Source organism: Cetorhinus maximus, chromosome 13, assembly GCF_964194155.1.
Source record: "Cetorhinus maximus chromosome 13, sCetMax3.hap1.1, whole genome shotgun sequence".
Classification (NCBI taxonomy): domain Eukaryota; kingdom Metazoa; phylum Chordata; class Chondrichthyes; order Lamniformes; family Cetorhinidae; genus Cetorhinus; species Cetorhinus maximus.
In genome coordinates this window covers 4,210,559-4,234,064 of record NC_135891.1, presented here as the reverse complement: position 1 = coordinate 4,234,064, position 23,506 = coordinate 4,210,559, and the positions used below count along the sequence as shown (strand labels likewise).

The 23,506-nt window shown below is 43.4% G+C and overlaps 1 protein-coding gene across 1 annotated transcript in view; it reads left to right on the top strand.

Annotated features, from left to right (window-relative positions):
- Window positions 1-22,648, top strand: part of LOC144689135 (transcription factor-like 5 protein) — a 41,394-nt gene extending 18,746 nt beyond the window's left edge. Inside the window, exon 6 of the mRNA XM_078556274.1 lies at window positions 20,901-22,648. Coding sequence (XP_078412400.1) covers window positions 20,901-21,023 — 123 coding nt within the window. The 3' untranslated portion in view covers window positions 21,024-22,648. The remainder of the gene's footprint in view (window positions 1-20,900) is intronic.
- Window positions 22,649-23,506: the final 858 nt, after the last annotated feature.

The window sequence follows — 23,506 nt, the reverse complement described above, 5'->3', positions numbered from 1 at the left end:
GCCGTTAATTCATTTATTTTGTTCCGAATACTATGTGTATTTAGGTAAAGAGCTGTTAATTTTGCCTTTTTACCATTTTTTCCCCCTTTGACCCTATTTGCTGCAGTTTTTTTATGTTTATACACTCTGTCCCTTCCTGTTACACTCTGGGTATCATTACCTAAAGCTGCCCTGCAATGCTGCCATATCCTTCTGCATTGTAAGCGCACGTATCTCCTCTCCAGAACCTTTCCCCATCTATTTAGTTTAAAGCTCTCTCAACGGCCCGATTATTCGATTCGCCAGGACACTGGTCCCAGCACAGTTCAAGTGAATCCTGTCCCACTGGAACAGCTCCCTTCTACCTAGTGCTGGTGCCCCATAAATTGAACCCATTCCTCCCACACAAATCTTTGAGCCACGCATTTAACTCCTAGACTTTATTTACCCTATGCCAGTTTGCCCGTGGCTCAGGTCATAATCCCGAGACTATTACCTTGGAGGTTCTGCTTTTTAATTTAGCTCCTAACTGTTCAAATTCTTTCAGCAGAACCTCCTTTCTAGTACTATCAACGTCGTTTGAACCATCGTGGACGACGACAACTGATCTCTCAAGTACTTCTCCAGCCCTGAGGAGATGTCCTTAACCCTGGCACTGGGCAGTCAATACAGCCTTCGGGACTCATGCTCATGGCTGCAGAGAACGATATCTATTCCCCCTAATTATACTGTCCCCTACCACTACTATGTTCCTATATCCTCCCCTCACTTAAGTGGCTCCTTTACCATGGTGCTGTGGTCAGTTCACTCATCCTCCCTGCAGTCCCTGCTCTCGTCCACACAGCTTGCAAGAACCTCATAACTTTGGACTGTTGCAGGGGCCGAGGCTCCTCGAATGTTACCCCTGGGTCCCCATACCTGCCTCACCTTCAGTCACACCCTCCTGTCCGTGATCACAGACCCAGTTTGAATTGCCTAATCTGAGATGTGCAACCATCTCCTGGAGCAAAGTGTCCAGGTAACTTCCCCCCCCCTCCCTGATGTAGCGCAATGTCTGCAGCTCAGACTCCAGCTCCTCAACTCGGATCCGAAGTTCTTTGAGCTGCAAACATTTACTACAGATGTGTTCGCTTTGGATAATCTTGGTGTCCAGTAGCACCCACGTGCTGCAGCAGTAACACATCACCCATCCTGCCATTGCTATCGTATTTTATTTAATTTATTAGTTAATTACTCTAGTATCCCTGCTCTTTACACTTGAAGAATCACCCGCTCTTTACACTGCATTGTAATTATTTTTTTTACACAAGTATCGATCCTATACTTAACAAGCTATTTTTAAGATAAAGAGAAAGAAAAAACTAGAGACCTAAGTACAAACTAAAGACCTTACTTTTTACTTTATTGCCTAGAAATATTCATGAATCCTACTCACCAATCAGCTGCTCTCTGCATTCTTTTCCCTCTCGTGCTCTTTAATGGTCTCTCTCTCTCCACGATCTTTAATGTCTTTTCATCTCTCTCTCTCCGCGCACTTTAATGGTCTCTCACCTCTCTCTCTCTCCGTGCTCTTTAATAGTCTTTCGTCTCTCTCTCTCTCTCTCTCTCTCCCCACCCTCTTTAATGATCTCTTGCCTCTCTCTCTCTACTCTTTAATGGCCTCTCACAGCGATAAACCTACTTTACAACAAACCAGAAAAGTATTACGCAAGTTATTATACTTTAGTAACAGTTCCTAAGCAGATTGTACCAAGAACCTGGGCATCTGGTTAAGGATCATCATATAAATTCGGGTCTCTTGCGGGATTTCGAAATCCACAGACAAATACAAGTGTTGGCACTTGCTGGGGTTAAGGTTGATAAGAGTTTCATGGTAATTTTTACTATACTGTTTGAAAACCAGAATGACCTTTTCAATTCCTATGACTTTTCTGGTGAGGGAAGATTTATCCCCGAGTGATTTGCAACAATTAACCAAGGATAGGTTAATTGCATTAGCAGAGTTAGAGTTAAAAACAGGGTGTTATGACCAATGCAGTTGGTAAAGCTGAGTTATTTAAAAATCCCAGAGGGAAACTTTAAACAACTGTCATAACCTATAATTTTAAGTGTTATGTTTGAGATGTGACACCAAATTCAGGAATCAGACCACCAGTTCTCAAGGTTTTACATTAAACTAAATGTTTAAAGATATATATACACATGGCTATAAATTACTACTATCATAACTTTTGACAAATTCCCAAACTAATCTCCATTAAGGCAACAGCAACCCATAGACTTAACCAGACACCAGAAAAGCATTTTCACCTTATGAATTCAAAATGAGGCTCTTTTCACTTTGGTTCCTGTGGAGACCGTTGGAGGCTTACAGCTACCTTTTGATCTCACATTGCCTCTGCTCTGCACACCCGAAAACTGCTGAAGTTATACCTACCACTGCCCATTGAATGTAAATTCTCAGTCTCTTCTAACAATAAAACCCCTTTCATAGTACCAATTTTATTAGTAATATAAACATGTCTTGGTATCTGCTAGATAGGTGTCAGTTTTCACCCCACTTCTTGAATGCTCTGTTCAAAAAATGCAAATGCACGCTATCTCCCTTACATATCAGAGTACACATCAAAGCACCCAGATGATCTGGATTTAATCCATTTAAGACATATCCACAGACTAAACTTCCATTTTAAAAGAGAAACATTTTCCAATAATATATACATTAATAGCTTCATGACACAGGGGCTAAGAAAACTCACATAATTGTTATAATAGCACAGCATTTGGAATTAGAAGAAGATGATCCTGATCCAGGTAGAACCCAACTTGAGTTGGCTAGAATTCAATTGCAGATGAAAAAACTCGAACTGGAAAAAGAAAAAGTGAAAGAAATGGAAATGCAAAAGCTTGAACTTGAGTTTCGGAGCGAGAAAAAAATCAAGACAGCTTGAACTGGTTAGAGGAAAATCTTAGATTACAAGGTGAAAGAGAGTCTAGAAGTTCGGATGAGGAATCAAGTCCCATCCAAGCTTTGACATAACAAAAGGTGCCTAAGTTCACTGAATTAAGAGATATATCATTTTGTTTGAAAAGGTGGCTACAAAACTGAAGTGGCTAAAGGACACGTGGACAATCGCTTTGCAAAGCGTTTTGGTCAGGAAGACTATGGATGTGTATTCTAGCCTTTCAGAAGAACAATCCTCAGATTATGAGTTAGTTAAAACTGTGGAACTTAATGTTTTTGAGCTTTTTCCTGAAGCATATCGGTTAAAATTTCAGGCTTTAAAGAAAAAGACAGAATAAAACGTTAGTAGAATTTGCTAGGGGGAAAGAAATGTTGTTTGACAAGTGGATTTGATCACTGAAGTAAGAACAAACTTTTGAGAATGTGAGAGAGTTTTTTATTCATTCAGGGTATGTGGGCTTTGCTGGCTGGGCCAGCATTTTTTGCCCATCCCTAGTTGCCCTTGAGTAGGTGGTGGTGAGCTGCCTTCTTGAACTGCTGCAGTTCATGTGGTTTAGGCATACCCAAAGTGCTGTTAGGAAGGGAGTTCCAGGATTTTGAGCCAGCGACAGTGAAGGAAAGGAGATATATTTCCAAGTAAGGATGGTGAGTGACTTGGAGGGGAACTTCCAGGTGGTGGTGTTCCCATCTATCTGCTGCCCTTGCCCTTCTAGGTGGTAGTGGTCGTGGGTTTGGAAGGTGCTTTCTGAGGAGCCTTGGTGAATTCCTGCAGTGCATCTTGCAGATGGTACACACTGCTGCAACTGTTTGTTGGTGGTAGAGGGAGTGAATGTTTGTGGATGTGGCGCCAATCAAGCAGACTGCTTTGTCCTGGACGGTGTCAAGCTTCTTGAGTGTTGTGGGAGCTGCAATCATCCAGGCAAGTCAGGAGTATTCCATCACATTCCTGACTTGTGCCTTGTAGATGATGGACAGGCTTTGGGGAGTCAAGAGGTGAGTTACTTGTCGCTCGATTCCTAGCCTCTGACCTGTTCTTGTAGCTACAGTATTTATATGGCTAGTCAGTTCAGTTTCTGGTCAATGGTAACTTCCAGGACGTTGATAGTGGGGAATTCAGCGATGGTTGGATTCTCTCTTGTCAGAGATGGTCATTGCCTGACACTTGTGTAGCGCGAATGTTAATTGCCACTTGTCAGCCCAAGCTTGGATATTGTCCAGGTCTTGCTGCATTTGGACACGGACTACATCAGTATCTGAGGAGTTGCGAAAGGTGCTGAACATTATGTAGTCAACAATGAACATCCCCACTTCTGACCTTATGATGGAAGGAAGTTCATTGATGAAGCAGCTGAAGGTGTTTGGGCCTAGGACACTACCCTGAGGAACTCCTGCAGTGATGTCCTGGAGCTGAGATGACTGACTTCCAACAATCACAACCACCCTCCTTTGTGCTAGGTATGACTCCAACCAGCAGAGAGTTTTCCTACTCCTGCTCCTTGTTCGTATGCTCTGCGCTGGTGGAGTGTGTGGGTGAGCTCTGTGACAGGTCTTCAGGGAGGGTTTCAGCGGATTCCTCTTCTGTATTTCCCTCGGGGCTTGATTGGAGGCCCTGGGCCGTGGACTCAATGGCTGTTTCCCAGATGTGCCTGCGAAAGCATGGAGAGAGAATTAGTGCATGGCAGTAGCCTGTAAAACAGGACACCACTCACAACATGGTTACCTGTGAATGTTGCACTGCTGGATTCTCACTTGGTAGAGCATCGCCGGCCTCACCATCAGCACAAGAACAGTCCAGATCCTTGCCGGCCAGCTGGATGGCTGTTTTCAAAGTCCATGAGGACCTTGATTTCAGGCAATACTCCACCTGTCTGCAAATTTTCCCTCTTTTGTGTGCCAACTTGTCCTGCATGAATAGAGATGGAGAGAGTGTAAGCAGGATGCCTGCCAGGCCAGGTGATAAGTATGCCTGGCATGTATGGGTGGTGAGTTGTCCCATGGACAGGATGAGGACAATGAAGGTGTGTACGAGAGAGTGAATGGTGATGTCCCTTGAACTGGCAGTGAGAGAGGGACCTGTGGATGTGTAATGGGTTTGTGAGTGTTTCAGTTGAGAGTGATGAGAAGAGTGACTTACGCTGGTGGAACGGAGGAGATCATTCATCCTCTTGCAGCACTGGGTGACTGTCCTCTTCAGAAGGGCATTGGTGCTGACCACCACTGCCACCGCCTCCCAAGCTGGATTGGTCACGTTGCCGCCCATCCTGCAGCCAGAGCGGGGGTAGAGGACATCACGATGAGCCTCCACTGCACACAAAAGGTGCTTGAGGATGCGTCATTGAACCTGGGGCTGCAGTCTTCTTGCCTTTTGGAGCCATATCTTCTGTGCAGCAGTCCTGGGCTGGAAACACTTTGTGTGCATGCGACTGGACTTCAAATATGGCTCCCAGCATGGTGAAGCAGCAAGGTGATGGCATGGCAGGCAAATGAGAGCCCGCTCGCTAAGACGTGTTTCCCAGGAATGCATAATTAATATGGCAGGTTTGGGACAATATGACGTGAGAAGCCGCCATTGCGGCTGATGGGTAAAATATCGTTTTACCTGCCCGCTATTGCACTTAGTACAAACCTGGGACAATTCCGCCCCTCATGTCTACAAAAACCCATCAAAGACAATAACCTCAGGGGAATATGAGTGAACCACGTATCTTGTCCCCAGTAGCAAAGCATGAAGACAATCACCTGGGTTACTCAACTGTGTAAAGACGAACCATTAAACCTATTGACTTGGACAGTGGGATCCTGGCTGAGAGGGGGATTCTCAGACATGAACTAATCAAGTTATAATGGAATACAGTAGCCACAACCATGTTTGAATCATTGGGTGATGTTGTGACAAGCCCACCTTTGTGTATTTAGGCATCTGCTTTCTCTAGTCGAGAACAAGCACCGAGACACTGAAAGAAGAAGACCGAGTGGTGTCCCTCCTTCCTCTCTCTCTCTCTCTCCAACCTAACTTGCAAATTTCAACCCCTGTTTCCTTCTTGTAACTATCCAGCTGCTTCAGATAGAGACTTCTTTAAGAACCTCAACCCCACACTACTGTCTCCAGAAGAATCAACAAATCGTCCGTCTACATCTTCAAATCGCCTTGATGAGCAGCAGGACCACCAAATTCAGCCTGAAGCCAGCCAAGAACTAACCTTCACAAATGTATACCCCTTTAATTTTTATTGCACTGTAACTTTCTTAATCTATCCTTCCTCACTCTGTAATCTATTTGCGTGTGTATGTGAACTTGGAGCGTTGGTGTGTGCGACAATCAAAGCGTATTTTATTATTTTTACTCAGACCAGGCTAATTACAATAAAAGTTATCCTCTTTCCTCTGTTAAAACTCAAGAAAACCTGTCTGATTGTGTCTTTAATGATCACAGTATGTAAACCATTAAAAACTTACTGAACTGGCAAGTATAACCCTTTCAAAAAAACCTGTTGTGGTCAAACGAGGAGTGGGAAAAGAGAGGGGAGCTATCCTACCCTTCCTCACCTAGTTATAACAGAATATAGTTCAGTTGTCAGGTTTCTAGTGACTTGGAAGCTAGAGGACCACATACTCGATGAAACAAGAAAAATAGTCCATCGTTTGTTACCTTCTCTGTTCCTGTTCACTCTGGGTGCCTCTAAATCTGTGGGACTGCTCCGTGAAGCACCCTGAAAGGAGGGCCGGCCTTCGGAAGGACAGTGGTCCGATTGCCCTTGAAATTTCCTCTGGGAATCGGGTGACACAGGAGATGTGAACTGAAAAACTTGGTTTCTTGGGCTGGTAGTTGGTGATGTTCGCCAAACAGTTGAGGTGCCTGAGCATTGGCCCGTGCTGTATGGCTGCCAATGAGAATTGAAATATGCAATTTCCACAAGCTGGGGCGGCACAGCAACAGATATGTGCAGCTTCATTCTTAATTGGCCTGTTGAAATGAGAGATTGAAAGAATAGGGCACTATTGGTGTAAAAGGAGAGATTACAGGAGGTCAACCATGAACCAAAGATTTATTAAATGTCCAGGCGCTGTGTTCAGACATGGCAGATGACAGAGTGCAGTAGCCAATACATAGAAATTTGTTGATTCTTTTTCCTCCCCGAGTCTCCTAATATATCAATTCTGATAAAATAGGGACAGTTTACACTGGAAGAAATTTGTTTTTTTTTAAAACTGGAGCACCCTGCCAGAACGGAACACTTCAGTTAACAGATTGTCACCACCCTTTGAGAGTGTATATAGCAAGCTCGCTTTGCGAAACAGTTGGATTGCAAAACCCTTTGAAACTGTTCTGCTGGCTCTGGCAGTGAGCGTATCAGTCTTGACTATTGATGGCTTAAAGCCTCAGAAGAATTTTTAAAAGATTGTACATTTATTTTAATAGTACTGCATACATTTTATATTACGTGGTGAATGTGGTGGCCTGATTGTCACAAGTTTAGCAAGAATCCAAATCCTATTGGACAATGTTGTTTTAGATGGAAGAGGTCACAGGTTTGGAAGATACTCTCGAAGGAGGCTTGGCAAGTTGCTGTAGTGCATCTTGTAGATGGTACACACTGCTGCAACTGTGCACCGGTGGTGGAGGGAGTGAATGTTTAAGGTGGTGGATGGGGTGTCGATCAAGTAGGCTGCTTTTCTTGGATGGTATTGAGCTTCTTGAGTGCTGCTGGAGCTGCACACATCCAGGCAAGTGGAGAGTATTCCATTATACTCCTGATATGTGCTTTGTAGATGACAGGCTTTGAGGAGTCAGGAGGTGAGTTATTCATTGCAGACTTTCTAGCCTCTGACCTGCTCTTGCAGCTCTATATTTATTGTTTCTGGTCATTGGTAACCCACAGGATGTTGATAGTGGGGGATTCAGTGATGGTAATGCCATTGAATGTCAAAGAGAGATGGTTGGATCCTCTCTTGTTGGAGATGGTCTTTGCCTGGCATTTGCGTGGCATGAATGTCATGTCCACTTATCAGCCCAAGCCTCATTGTTGTTCAAGTTTTGTTAATGTGCTGCACTCTTGTGGACTGCTTCAGTATCTATGGAGTGGCGAATGGTACTGAACACCATGCAATTGTTAGCAAGCATCCCCACTTCTGACCTTATGTTGGAGAGAAGGTCATTGAGGAAGCAGCTGAAGATGGTTTGGCTTAGGGTATGACCTAGAGGAATTCCTACAATTATTTCCTGGGACTGAGATGATTGGCCGCCAACAACAACAACCATCTTCCTTTGTGCTAAAACAAAAATACCTGGAAAAACTCAGCAGGTCTGACAGTATCTGCATAGAGGAAATAGAGAAATGGGGTGAAATATAAGCTGGTAGAGAGGGGTGGGACAGGTAGAGCTCGATAGGGGGCCAGTGATAGGTGAAGGTAAAGAAGAGATTGCCAAAGATGTCATAGACAAAAGGACAAAGGGGTGTTGACGGTGGTGATATTATCTAAGGAATGTGCTAATGGGGACATTAAGGGTAGCAAGCAGGACAAGCTAGTGGCAGATGGCCCTAGTTGGGGTGGGGTGGGGGGGAAGGGGGGAAGGGATCGAAATGGGCTAAAAGGTGGAGATGAAACAATAGATCGAAATAAATTTAAAAATAGGTAGGAAAAGAAAAATATATTTGTAAAAAAAATTATAAATTATTGGAAAAAGGGGGATCGGAAAGTGGGTGGGGATGTAGGAGAGAGTTCATGATCTGAAGTTGTTGAACTCAATATTAAGTCCGGAAGGCTGTAAAGTGCCTAGTCGGAAGATGAGGTGCTGTTCCTCCAGTTTGTGTTGAGCTTCACTGGAACATTGCAGCAGGCCAAGGACGGGCATGAAAGCAGGGTGGTGTGTTCAACACCTTCCGGACTTATTATTGAGTTCAACAATTTCAGATCATGAACTCTCTCCTCCATCCCCACCCCCTTTCCGATCTCCCCTTTTCCAATAATTTATAATTTTTTTACAAATATATATTTCTTTTCCCACCTATTTTTAAATTTATTTCGATCTATTGTTTTATCTCCGCCTTTTAGCCCATTTCGATCCCTTCCCCCAACCCCACCCCGACTCGGGCCATCTGCCACTAGCTTGACCTGCTTGCTACCCTTAATGTCCCTAATAGCACATTCCTTAGATAATATCACCACCGTCAACACCCCTTTGTCCTTTTGTCTATGACATCTTTGGCAATCTCTTCTTTGCCTTCACCTATCACTGGCCCCCTATCGAGCTCTACCTGTCCCACCACCCTCTATCAGCTTATATTTCACCCCATTTCCTTAGTTCTGATGAAGGGTCATACGGATTCTAAACGTCAACTATATTCCTCTCCGCAGATACTGTCAGACCTGCTGAGTTTTTCCAGGTATTTTTGTTTTTGTTCTAGATTTCCAGCATCCGCAGTATTTTGCTTTTATCTTTTTTTCCTTTGGGCTAAGTTTGGCTCCAATCGGTGGAGCGTTTTCCTCCCGATTCCCATTGACTTCAGTTTTGCTAGGCCTCCTTGATGTCACATTTGGTCAATGTTGCCTTGATATCAAGGGCATTCACTCTTTTCTCATCTCCGATTTCAGTTCTTTTGCCCATGTTTGGACCAAGGCTTTAATGAGGTCTGGAGCTAAATGGCTCTGGTGGTACCCAGATTGAACATCGGTGAATAGGTAAAAACAAAAAACTACTGCGGATGCTGGAAATCCAAAACAAAAACAGAAATTCCTGGAAAAACTCAGCAGGTCTGGCAGCATCGGCGGAGAAGAAAAGAGTTGACGTTTCGAGACTCGAAACGTCGCCATCAGTGAATAGGTTGTTGCTGAGTAAGTGTCGTTTCATAGCACTGTCAGTGACTCTTTCCATCACTTTGCTGGTGATTGAGAAAAACTGATAGGGCAGTAATTGGCCGGATTGAACTTGTACTGCTTTTTGTGGATGTAGGAATGGATTTTTCCATTGTGCTGGGAAGAAATAAAAACGTGTATCTGAAAGAAATGCTTCATGTAATTTATACTTTGCACCTATGGAACTGGAATAGTCGCAGTGCACTACAACACATCACATGACATGAATAAAGGGTTGAGGAGGGAAGAACAAATTTACATGCATCTTAAGTAAGTTATATTATTAGGTAAGTATTAGAAGTATTGGGGGAGACTTTCTACTACTGGCTGCAAGTTTCTTGCCTGAAAAATAAACAAAAGCCGGCTGATAATCTAGTGCTGACCTTGTGCACCCATTCCTGAATCAATTTTCAAACAAGCCTTTAAATGGGCCCAGATGGTACAGTTAAACAAATCGAGCGCATACATCTGTGGTAGGATTGCAATTCCAACAAAATGGCAGAGGTACATGGTGCATGCCGGTCCCATTACTCCAGGCATTGAGGGGCCTAACCAGAAATCCTGAAGAGACTTCCCCAAAAGGTAAGGAAGATTTTGTGGACCCATGAGAAGCAGTTGTGCTCCTGCAAGCCTCACTTAATCTTCTAGTCCAGCCCACCCTCACACATTCATCATTTGGCACCATCATGATTAAACCTCACTCATGAGGAATACTGGAGCCTTAGTTTCTAGCTCGCCTTCTGACTTTGTTTGGCTCACATCTCTTCTGACTCTAATCGCAATGTTCTTGGCCGATAACCTTCCCACATTGCTTCATTCTGTTTAACCACAACGACCACGATCAAATTTTATCCACATTATCTTTAGTGGTTTCAGAGGAGTCAGTTCTTTAGTCTCCAATATTAATAGTAGTCCTGATGGTAATTCTCCTATTGTGTAGCTCTGATTTACCATTTCGTATGCTGCATCTTATAGTTCTATTATTCCTTTTCACCTTCTTGAAAATGTTTGTATTCATCTAGTCCTCGAAAGGAGACCTCGACTACCCTTCCAGCTGTCTGCCTCTTGTATTTACATCTTTAATTTCTACATGTATGGAAGTTATTATTAACCTACAAACTACCATTGAGGATCATAATTATAGTTTGCCATCATATGTAATATGAGAAGGAATTTGAGATACTGAGATTATCTCCAGTGGAAAGGAGCAAGTTAAGAGAATATTTAATAGAAGTTCTCAAAATTAAAACATGGGTAGAATGAAAAAGAAAAGATTATTTCCCCTTGTTAGGGAATCAATGATGAAGGATCATCACTTTAAAATTGCGAATATGGTTCAGAGAAATTTCTTTACCCAAGGAGTTGCTAGAACTTGGAATGCTTTGCAATAGGAAGCAGTTGAAGAAAACTATTCAAGAGAAGAGTAGGTAAACACTTGAATCAGACGAAGATAAAGAGTTAAGGAGAGCAAGTTAAACTGCGGGATTAGTATTGCATTGCTCTAGCAAAGAACCAGCACAGACATGATGAATTAAATGACCTCCTGTTGTACCTGATCCATACTTATCAATATTGTTTTCAGTATGGGCTTCCACCATATGATCTGACCTATGCTCTTCTCCTCTGGAACTCTTCTTTTGAATGCCAGGTGAAACTTCCTTCACAATGTTCTCTCTCACATTGCTACAATCTCCTCTAGTCATTATCCAACCACATCCATTCACTTACTTATAATTTAATTCTGCATTGATCATATGGCCCATCCTCAACGTGCAACCATATTTTATTTGTACTGCAATGGTTGAAATATTACATTGTAGATCACAATCTATTAAGATTCCCAAAAGAAGAACATTGCAGACTTGGAGCCTAATTCCAGCATAGGTGTGACTTTTTCAGTTGCTGTGATGCTATAGTTGCTTTGAGCTTTTATCTAGGCAAGTGTAGAAAACTTCTGCTACATCCAATCTTTGGTTCAAAACAATTAAGCACGTAACAGGCACATTGCTGTCCAGGACCAGGAATTTCATCACAATTTTTTGTGGAAAGCAACAATCAACAAAAAATGGATTCCCATGTTATGATCCTGGGCCAGACCCCCAAGTTCTTGGTCTGATCTGGTTAGGGATCAATAACTTTTTAACTGTTTAAAGTAGAAAAAGTTTAAGATACAAGATACTTGGTAAGAGAATAAAACCACAAGATTCCATAGGTTCCAAACAAACAAAACTAAATTTTACTATACAAGGTCAGAAAGTTAAAGCAATTTACCTTATCTATCTTATACCCTAACATTCAGGGTTAACCATAGAAAAGTTACAGCAAGGAAAGAGGCCATTTAGCCCGTTGTGTCTGCACTGGCAGTTAATATGAGATACATGTGAACGAACAAGCAAACTGTGATCAAACACACCACACTGCACAATAAATGTCAGATGCAACCAAGACAAATTACATGAATTTCTCAACAACCCACCCAGTAGTCAGTGAACCCTGTAGAATCGCCTACTCCCGTTGTGGCAGGCATTATGGCAGGTGGGGTGGGGGGAGGAATTGGCAAGAGGGTCAGAAATAGGTTTCATGCTCACAGCTGGATCGTCTGGTGGCGTTCACCATGGCAGATCACGAATCCTGCTGGAGGCCGGCATGAACTTGATTTGCATCCTGCTAATTGGATGCAAAGTAAGGTCCGACCGGATTCGTTCCCCAAACCTGGTTTATTGTTACATCGGCAGGCAAACACGCTGGCCCAGAATATGTCTGGACAAGCGTGACCTGCAGAAGTCGGGACTTACCTTTAGGGCCTTGGTCAGATCGCGGACCTCCGAGGAGATAATGATGCTGGAGCCTTACAGCTACTGAACCCTGGAGGGACACGTGCATCATATGCTGGGTAGATCCTCATGCACATGGCTCCTCCGCAAAGCAGCTCTCAGAAGATGGGAGTTCTCCATGCGGCAGCTTCGACTTCGCTAAGGCTTCAGACCTTCACGGACTTTGCCATAGGCTTGCACCATTGTCCATGGTTTCCATTGATGCTTTAGGCCTGTTTCGGAACTTCATGGATTTTGCCATGGGCTGGCATGGATGACCGGTGAGTGGTGGGTTGGGGGCGGAACAAGGGCTTTGTGTGATTGGGAGAGGAAGGTGCACTGGTCGGGGGTGAGGGTTGAGGTAGGAAGTGGAAGGATAGAGGTATCAGCGGAGGGGTGAGATTGCGGAGGTAACAAAAGTGTCGGGGGGGCGTGGTTGGGAGGGGTGGACAAAAGTGTCGGACGGTGAGGTTGGGAAGGAGAAGGATGGAATATGGAGGAAGGAGGGTGTAATTGGGGAGAATGTTGCAAGTGGGAAGGTAGGTGTATGGGGGGAGGAAGTTGTAAGGGAAGGAGTTCAGAGGGGGGCAGTTGTCCGGTGGAGGGGGAGGAGAGATTTCGGAGGAGGGGAAGGTATCCAGGTGGAGGAGGGAGTGAGGGCGGCGGAAGGAGTAAGGGGAGGGTGGAATGTCCAGGTGAGCATGCAAGGGAGGGATCTGTGGAGCCAATGACTGCCTCCTGGGAGCGAAGGGTGGGTGTGGTAGGAGGGAATGGTGAGTGTGAAAGGGGGCAATGGGAGGGTGAGGGTGCATTGGTACTGGTAGAAGGGGTGGCGAGTGCAGTTGGTGGGGACACAGAGGCAAACACAGACCCTGGGGGTGGGAAGGAGGAGGTCAGTGTGGATAGGGGTGGGATTTTCAGGAAGGAAGGGAACGTGCACATTCACCTGGACATCCTGGAATGACAAGAGTTTGGGCTGTAGGGTAACGGTGAGGAGGTCGAAGGTGATGCCACGGGGGTCGACTGTGATGGGAGAAAGAACATGGGTGACTGGGGGAGGGGAAAGGGCGGGGGAGCTTATGAAAAACTTGATTACAACCATGTTTTTCGAATCGAAAGTGAGCGGAGCCTCGTGTTTGACGGGCACAGGTGCTGCACGTGAGTGCAATTATTGGATGGGTGGTGATGCAGGTCAGCTCAGTTGGACAACTGAAAGAGAACCCCAGCAGGCAGCATTGAAACCGCTCAGGACATTGAGATGACTGTGTTGGATGAAGGCTGCACGTGCATGGGACAGTGCTTGAATGAGGCTCCGAAAGGCCTTGCCACACACATACTTCTCCCTTCAGAATCTTCCTGATCTGGCTGTGTGCAGCTGAACTGCAAGTGTGGGGGAATGCAGGGGGAGAACTTGCGAATTCTGTAAATGAAGCTAAAGGACAACATTCCACATTATTCACGAAAAGTTGATATATTTTTAGATTATAAAGTGGCAAAATGTGTTCAACGATGCAGCTACGTGAGCAAAATTTCATATCTTTTCTAGGCCTACCACTTCTTCTAGGTGCTGCCCTGACAGCCTGTGCAATGGTTGGCCCTGTTTCCTCTGATGACTTCGACTTCGGCATGTGCCCTCTGGAGAGCCGAGGCCTTAAGGACGCCGGCTTGCTTTGGCTGTCCTCCTATGGGCCAGCTGCTCGCTCTAAGGTGATAGAGGGCGAAGTTGAGAGGGTCACAGGCAAAGGGGACTCAGACAGCCTCTGAGATTCCTGAGTGGATGACCCAGGAGTGTCCAGCTGCCCCTCCTCCTCCTTTCGGGTGCCCTAGGATCCTGGCTTGACTCTTGAGGGGAAGGAGCACCTGGAGGGTCATCAAGGTACCCCATTTCCCCCTCACGTTGGCACTGCAGGAATTCATTCATGGCGATGGAGTGTAGGTCTGCGTATATCTCCGAGTTCTGGTGGACCAGGGTCTTCGTGGTATCTACCATCCTACCAATGGAGAGCTCCATGTACGCACCCGTGGGCACCGCTTCATTATAGACCAGGTGGACGCACTCCTCCAACTTCTTGAGGGCTTCCAACAGCTCTGCGTGATGTTCCCCAGAAGGCTGACTCTCCACGATGAGTTGGAAGGCCGAATCCAGAGTCTCGTCATCTGACTTGGGCCTCTCAGATGCCTCTTCCCCAGCAGTCCTCCGAGTAATAGGGGAGCTCTGCTGAAGCTGCTTCCTGCTGCGGACACATGTCCATGCGGTGACCACCAGATTGAACCCAAGTCTGCTCTAGATGTAGGTCCCACCTAAGTGTGTGTCTCTGCACTGGTGGAGGGTGTGGGTAAACGTTGTGATGGGTCTTCCAGGCTGCTTATTTCCAGCTCTTCAATGAAGGGAAGAGTCCTCTTGGCTGATGGTGAGGACCTGGATGGGACTGAGGGACTGGCTGGCTGAGGGCATCCGTTGCTTGGCAGAGCTCCCTGTGAACCAAAGTAGAGATAATTAGTGCATGGCAGCAGAGTCAATAACAGGAGATAGAGCACTCATGGTTGCGTTGAGAGAAGGATGATCTGGTGCAGGATCCTTATATGGGTGTTCACAGCCGACCTCATCATCGCCGCAGGCACGGTCCACGTCCTCACCAGTCAGTGTGATAGCACGCTCCTCAATGTGAGTGAGGGGCCTAATGTCAGCCGTTTCACCGCCGGTCTGGGATCTTTCCCTCCTGTTGTGTGCCAGCTTCTGCTGCATGAAAATAGATGGAGACAGTATGAGCAGAATGCATGGCACTGCGTGGAATGTTTGTGTGGTGAGCGGAGCCATGGACAGGATGAGGACGTGAGCTCCAGAGGATATGAGCCTGATGGAGATGTGAGGGTGTATGTGAGAGGAGTCACTAAATTTGGGGGCTGCCATCACCTTTGTTTTTGGGGCCATCTGTTGCCTGGTGCAGTCCTGGTCTGTAGACATGTCGTAGGTTATGCTCAGGTGTATTTTAAATATGACGCCTGGAGCGAGGAAGCACTGAGGTCATGGCGTGGCGGGCAAATCTGAGCCCGCCCACCAGTGATCCGGCGTGTTTCCCGTGAATGCATTATTAATGAAGTTAGGAAGGGAATATTACAGCGCGAAAATCCGCCTTTGTGGCCAGCAGGTAAAATGTCTTTTTTCACACCCACCACCGCACTTAGTGCAAATCTGGGACGATTCCACCCTGAGTCAACCAATCTCATTGAAACTCTGTCTTTCTCCTGTGGGATTCCAGTCTTCACCTTTGAAGATCTCGCCTTGGAATTCTCTCCGTAAGTAGCTCCAACTCGGGCAGCCTTAACGACAGCCCACCTCACAAAGTTTCAATCTCCTCTCCCTCAACTCCGTTCCTCTGAATTCCCAAGTCTGCTCCAACTCACAAGCACAAGTTCAGCTCTTCGGCTGAGCCGAGTAGAATACAACTGCTCCAAAGGGTTACCTACACCTATGTTTGTATGTATGAAGCAGCTGAAGATGTTTGGGCCTAGGACATTACCCTGAGGAATTCCTGCAGCGATGTCCTGAGACTGAGATGATTGACCCCCAACAACCACAGCCAACTTCCTCTACACGGGTGACCGCTTTGCAGAACACCTTCACTCAGTCTGCAAGCATAACCCAGACCTTCCTGTTGCTTGCCATTTCAACACACCATCCAGCTCTCGTACCCACATGTCTGTCCTTGGCCTGCTGCAATGTTCCAGTGAAGGCCAACACAAACTGGGGGATCAGCACCTCATCTGAAATTACAGCCTTCCAGACTTAACATTGTGTTCAACAACTTCAGAGCATGCACTCTGCCCTCCATCTTTACTCCTTTTTGAATCCAATTTTTTGGTTTTTTTATTTTAATTTTTATTCTTATTTTTATTTTTTATCTATTTTTATTACTTATCCATTTTTATCCTTTTTCCCCAACGCTCCCCTGCCCCCCAATAGCACCATCTGTCACTTGTTTCTATGTTGTACTTTCGTAGGGCACTCACCCTTGTTCTGCTATCAACACATTCTGCCACTATCAGCACCTTCTTTAGTCCTTGCCACTACCATTAACACTCACTATAGTCCTTGCCACTACCATTAACACTCTCTTTGTCTTGTGTCCATGACACCCTTGTCAAATTCTCTTTAGCTTCCACCTATCCCTGACCTTCTATCTTGCTTCACCTGCTCCAACCCCTCTTAAACAGTATAAAATCCATCACATTTCTATTTCTATTTAGCTCTGAAGAAGAGTCATACAGACTCAAAATGTTAACTCTTTCTCTGTCCACAGATGCTGCCAGACCTGCTGAGTTTTTCCAGCATTTTCTGTTTTTATTTCAGATTTCCATCATCTGCAGTATTTTGCTTTCATCTTCCTTTGTGCTAGGTATGACTTCAACCAGTGGGGAGTTTCCCCCCTGATTCCCATTGACTCCAGTTTTGCTAGGGCTCCTTGATGCCACACTAAGTGCCACTCGATAGCACTGTCGATGGCACCTTCCATCACCTTGCTGATGATCAAGAGTAGACTGATGGGGCGTTAACTGGCCTGGTTGGATTTGTCCAGCTTTTTGTGGACAAGACATACCTGGGCAATTTTCCACATTGCCAGGTAGATGCCAGTGTTGTAGCTGTACTGGAACAGCTTGGCTAAGGGCGCAGCAAGTTCTGGAGCTCAAGTCTTCAGTGCCATTTTTGGAATGTTGTCATGCCCCATAGCCTTTGCAGTATCCAGTGCCTTCAGCCTTTTCTTGATATCATGTGGAGTGAATCGAATTGGCTGAAGACTGGCATCTGTGATGATAGGGAGCTGAGGAGGTGGCCGCAATGGATCATCCATCTGGCACTTCTGGCTGAATGTTGATTTTAAATGCTTCGGTCTAATCTTTTGTACTGATGTGCTGGGCTCCCCCATCATTGACATTGGGGATGTTTGTGGGTTGTTTAATTGTCCAATACCATTCATAACTGGATGTGACAGGACTGCACAGCTTAGATCTCATCTGCTAGTTTTGAGATTGCTTAGCGTTATCTATCGTGTACTGCTTCCGCTGTTTGGCATGCAAGTAACCCTGTGTTGTAGCTTCACCAGGTTGACACCTCATTTTTACGTCTGCCTGGTGCTGCTCCTTGCATGCCCTCCTGTACTCTTCATTGAACCAGAGTTGATCTCCCAGCTTGATGGTAATGGTAGAATGTGGCTGTGATGAGCCATGACGTTATAGATTGTGGTTGAATACAATTCTGCTGCTGCAGATGGCCCACAGCACTTCCCGGATGCCCAGTTTTGAGTTGCTAGATCTGTTCGAAGTCTATCCCATTTTACACAGTGGGCTTGCCACACAACACGATGGAGGGTATCCTCAATGTGAAGGTGGGACTTTGTCTGTGATAGGTAGATTGATGAAGACGAGGTCAAGAAGGCTTTACCCTCTTGTTAGTTCCCTCACCACCTGCTGCGGAACCAATCTAGCAGCTACGTCCTTTAGGACTCAGCTAGCTTGGTCAGCAGTAGTGTTACCTAGCCACTCTTGGTGACGGACATTGAAGTCCCCACCTAGAATACGTTCCAAGCCCTTGCCAACCTCAGTGCTTCTTCCATGTGGTGTTCAACATGAAGGAGTACTGATTCATCAGCTATGGGGAGGTGGTAGGTGGTAATCAGCAGCAGGTTTCCTAGCCCATGTTTGATCTGATGCCATGAGACTTCATGGGATCGAAGTCAATGTTGAGGACAACTCCCTCCCAACTGTATATCACTGTTCTGCCAGCTGTGGTGGGCCTGTCCAGTCAGTTATACCCTGGATGGTGATAGTGGTGTCTGGGACATTGTCTGTAAGGTAGGATTCAGTGAGTATGACTGTGTCAGGCTGTTGCTTGACTAGTCTGGAGGACAGCTCTCCCAATTTTGGCACAATCCCCCAGATATTAGTAAGGAGGACTTTGCAGGGTAGACAGGGCTACAATTGCCATTGTTGTTTCTAATGCCTAGGTCGATGCCTGGTCTGTCCAGTTTCATTCCTTTTAGGCTTTGTAGTGGTTTGATATAATTAAGTGGCTTGCTAGGTCATTTCAGAGAGCAGTTAAGAGTCAACTACATTGCTGTGGGTCTGGAGTCACATGTAGGTAAGGACAGCAGATTTCCTTCCCTAAAGGGCATTAATGAACCTGATTGGTTTTTATGACAATCAACAATGGTTTCATGGTCATCATTACTGAGACTAGCTTTTAATTCCAGATTTATTAATTGAATTTAAATTCCACCAGCTGTCATGGTGGGATTTGAAGTTGTTTCCTTCGATCATTAGTCCGGGCCTGTGGATTACTAGTCCAGTGACATTACCACTGTGCTACCATCTCCCCTAAAGTAGGTGGTCAGCAGTTTAGTGGAAATGGGATCTACGTGGTATGAGGTGGGTTTCATCAGAAAGGTGATCTCAGGAGGAGTGAAACGCTTGAGATTAGAGCTAGGATAAAGGGGAACCTGAGGGATAGGTTTGGCTCGATGAATAAGATGGGGGCGCAGCTGCAGAGGAAGCTGAGCAAATAATTCAATCATCTTGTAGATTGATGAGTTATAAATAGTGGAGAAAAAAAAGCCAGCAATTATCTTTACTCTCCAGTTTGATCTCGTAGCGAGGGATTTTGGAAGAGGGGATTGTGGCCTGAGATTGCTTGATGTGTTCCAACCTGTGCTTTAGGTACACTCATCTACAGTGTTTGGATTGAGGGAGCGAAAAATAGGGGCCATATTGGAGGGAATACTTATGTTTTGTTCCATGTTCAACAATTCAGTAACAAAATTGTAGGAATACATGGCTTTGAGACTTGATTTCTGAGGATGCAATGTTGTTTGGTTATCATTAAGTTAGGGTGCTTCCATTTCAGCTTTCTGTATTCTAATCCAGCATCCAAACATCTTTGGAGTCCAGTCCCCTCTCAGCACTTGGGTCAGTAATTCTAAAAGGCATCCAACTTAACAACAAAAGCCATTCCTCCTAGATGATGTGATAACATTATAATGAATATTGTTACTGTTATAATGAATTTTAAAACATCAGAAATAATAACTTACAGGATACTGGTTATTTCTGTTCATTTTTTATTGATTAGTTTTCAAAAGGTGCCTGATAGTGAGTCTTTCTCAGCACTGTTCTAATTGAATTTTCATCGGCAGCTTCTGAAAGCATGTAAAGCTACCATGACACCTGCATTTAGTCTGTGTCCTGCCCTCATTTTCAGATGCCTTTCCTTAAATAAAGCCTGTAGATATTTGAAGTGATGGGGAAAGAGTAGAACAATGTTTCTACAATTCTCCAGTTATTTAGTAATGGTTTCAAGCTATGGGAAAACATTCCTGTTAAAGATCAACACACTGTATAATTCCTATATAAAGTCTATATTTTTTAATTTTAAAAGATGTTGCTTTATTTATTGAAATCTTTATTTGTCTACCATTTTAGTATAATAAATTCATATACTTGAATGTTAAACTTATTAAACAACTATCACTTTGTAATTGAAGAGAAAATTAAATTTTTAATTTGTTTAAGGTTCACAAACCATAAAAAAGGGAAGATATGTATAAGGAAAAGTAAAAATCATGAGGACATGATTTCTTTAAGAGAACTTTCATCCAAAACCAAAGGGATAGCTATTTTCCCGATCTATACTCCCACATCTTTATGTATCCATTTCAACTCACGTTATTTTACAAATAGCATCATGCATAATGCAAACTGCTCAGCCACATGTGAGAAGTATGTATGAAGCCTGTACCAGATAAGTTCTTGCCTGAATTTCTAAAGGTGTTATAGGTACAGTAGGAATACCAGTGTACGCATATGGATCCAGATACTCATTATAAGCGAGGTTCAAAAGATTAAGAATCCAGTCTTGGCCTCAACACATAGAAAAGAGGAACAAGTATAGGCTTGATCACTTCACAACCTGAGCCATGTAAAGAAGAAAACCTTCAAGCAAAGGCTGAAATGCTTCTTTGTGGAAGATTCACACCTCGTCAAGTCTTAGCACCTCGTAATGACTGTCTACAGGGTTAATTGTGGTAGTCTGGGATTTCTACAAACGAGGTAGATCAGCCAGACGAATTAAAGATGAGCACAATTTACAAGAAATGTAGAATTTAGGAGCAGGAGTTGGAAAAAAGTTATATAAAATAAGACTTAAGAATTCATTGCTTTTAGTAGCAAGTTACATATATACACAAGTAATATTGATGGAGTAAATGGCAAATAGTTGAATATTCTTTATCTTCAAGGAATTTGAGAGTGTTTTCTGTGGAAAAACTGGCAGACGACTGAAACAACCAAGAGTAGAAGCACCAGTAGATCACTCAGTAACTACCAGCCTACACAATCATGGTGTGATGGAAGGTAAATGAACTCCAGTGTGAGTGAAGCTGCAGCTCCGAGAAGCACAAGGTTAGATATATCTGCCCGATTCATAATATCAAAACTCAGGGTCAGGAGATGGAAAAGTGTAGCCAAGCACAGAACTAAAAACCCTTGGTTATCCCTGCATAATAGCTAGGTAGTATTTATCTCTGACAATGTTCAGAACTATAAGCTTGCACTGTAAAATCAAAGATGGTGGCAGAAAAGTTGAATCCACTATGATTTGTGCCATATAACTACTGTAACTGTTTGTGCTTCCCCCAATCCCTAAAAGAAGTTCTGTATTATTTATTATTATTTATTTCTGTAATCTTTTATTTGTACTTTATTTTACTTCTCCTTCAATTTTTCTGTTGGAGGGAATGAGCAGTCCATATAGAAAACCAGGTTTATGAATGCTTGTGGTGGAAAGGTTTGTCTCCCATGCTCAGATTTCCTGCTTTTCAGGTTGAAACTGACAAGGATGCCCACTAGAGAAAACCCAAATGTGAATATCAATCGTCAACAACATTTAAGGTTTGCTTCATTGAAGTTCCAACACCATTATCATCACAACTAGGCCACCCATATAAAACCATTCAAAATATTTTAATGCACATTACACATAATATATAAATGTTTTAATATACAATGTATGAAAATCACAGGAGAGTCACATTTTCCCTATCTATCTTTGGCATTTAAATTGAATGCAGTTGGAGCAGAGGTGTTGGATAATCTCAGTGATGGTATGGTGTCTGAACTTTGTGTAAATAGATTTTTGGCTTGTTAGCTGGAAACTGTTGCCAAAAGTAACTAACACTGAAAACTCCACACCTAAATGCTGCTATTAAAGCAAAAGCACAGTTAAAGAGACAGTATCCGTTTAACAATAAACAATCAAACATACGGAACCAAAAAGTTACTTGGTGAAAACTAATAAGACTAATAGCAGAAGTGCAGAAATGTGCATGTTTTACTGTACCAAAAGGTTTCGTATCAACGTATGAAACAATAGTTTGGGGGAAAAAATATAGAACACTTTTTCACAAGACTGAAGCACTTTAATAAAGCATGCTAAGGGGGCTGTTAGGTTTTGCCATTCTAGGTGGCAAAAAAATCAAAAGGATGCTCTACTTTTGGTGGAAACTGATAGTTAACTTCTATATAAGCTTTAAAATTTATGCAATATATTTAAAGTACAAGATATTTATAAACTTTAACAGCAACACAAATGATTCCTTACTCGAAAGAGGTTTTATTCATTAAGTGAAATCTGTTTGCAGTTTTATCTCAATGACCAGTTAATTGTTGGAGGTGCTATTGATCTGTAAAATAAAGGATGACCAAATCATTTAAAATGAACTTGTTTCCTAAATTAAACCATACAATGTACATTGCTATATCATTTAAGTATATTTAATATTTATTTAGGTTATACTGCATAGCTTTTAGTTAATATGTTCAAAATAAATATAAACAGTAAACCCTTGAAGGGTTTTCTGTCAACTTAAGCCGTGTGTAAATAACAAAGCAGATGTATTAATGGGATGTTTCACTGTATATTAAATTTAGATATACAAAAGATCTATCATTTACATTAAGTTTTAAATCAAATTATTTGTATTTTATCTTTTTGAGCTAATAAAGGTATTCATCCAATAACCTTGTTTTTAATTGAGTCTGTCTTTTAACTGTTATATAGACAAATGTGAAACAAGCTTTTTAAGATTTCACACACTTGTTGAGGGATTTTTGTTGGTGTCAAAAAAGAAATTGTTTAATTCTTACTGCATTATTAAAGTAGGTCTAAGCCTCACTATAATTAACAGATAGGTGTAAAAATATCTATCTTTACTAATTCCAATCTTCACAGAAAGGGCGTAACTTGTTAAAAGCTAATTTAATATGCCCAAATTTATTGTAGCACCCAATCCGAGTATTTACGTGGCTCGTCCACGTTGTGACTTAACTCCAGGAGTGACCACAACCAAGGGAAGTGACTCAGGTGAAAGCGGAGCTCAGGAATAATTGAAGCAAAAACAAAAATAGCTGGAAAAACTCAGCAGGTCTGACAGCATCTGCGGAGAGAAACACATTTGACGTTTCAAGTCCGTATGACTCTTCATCAGAACTAAGGAAATAGAGAAATGAGGTGAAATATAAGCTGGTAAAGGGGGGTGGGACAGGTAGAGCTGGATAGAGGGCCAGTGATAGGTGGAGGCAAAGTAGAGATTGTCAAAGATGTCATAGACAAAAGGACAAAAGGGTGTTGACGGTGGTGATATTATCTAAGGAATGTGCTAATGGGGACATTAAGGGTAGCAAGCAGAACAAGCAAGTGGCAGATGGCCCTAGTCGGGGTGGGGTTGGGGGAAGGGATCGAAATGGGCTAAAAGGTGGAGATAAAACAATAGATCGAAATAAATTAAAAATAGACGGGAAAAGAAAAATATATTTTTTTTAAATTATAAATTATTGGGAAAAGGGG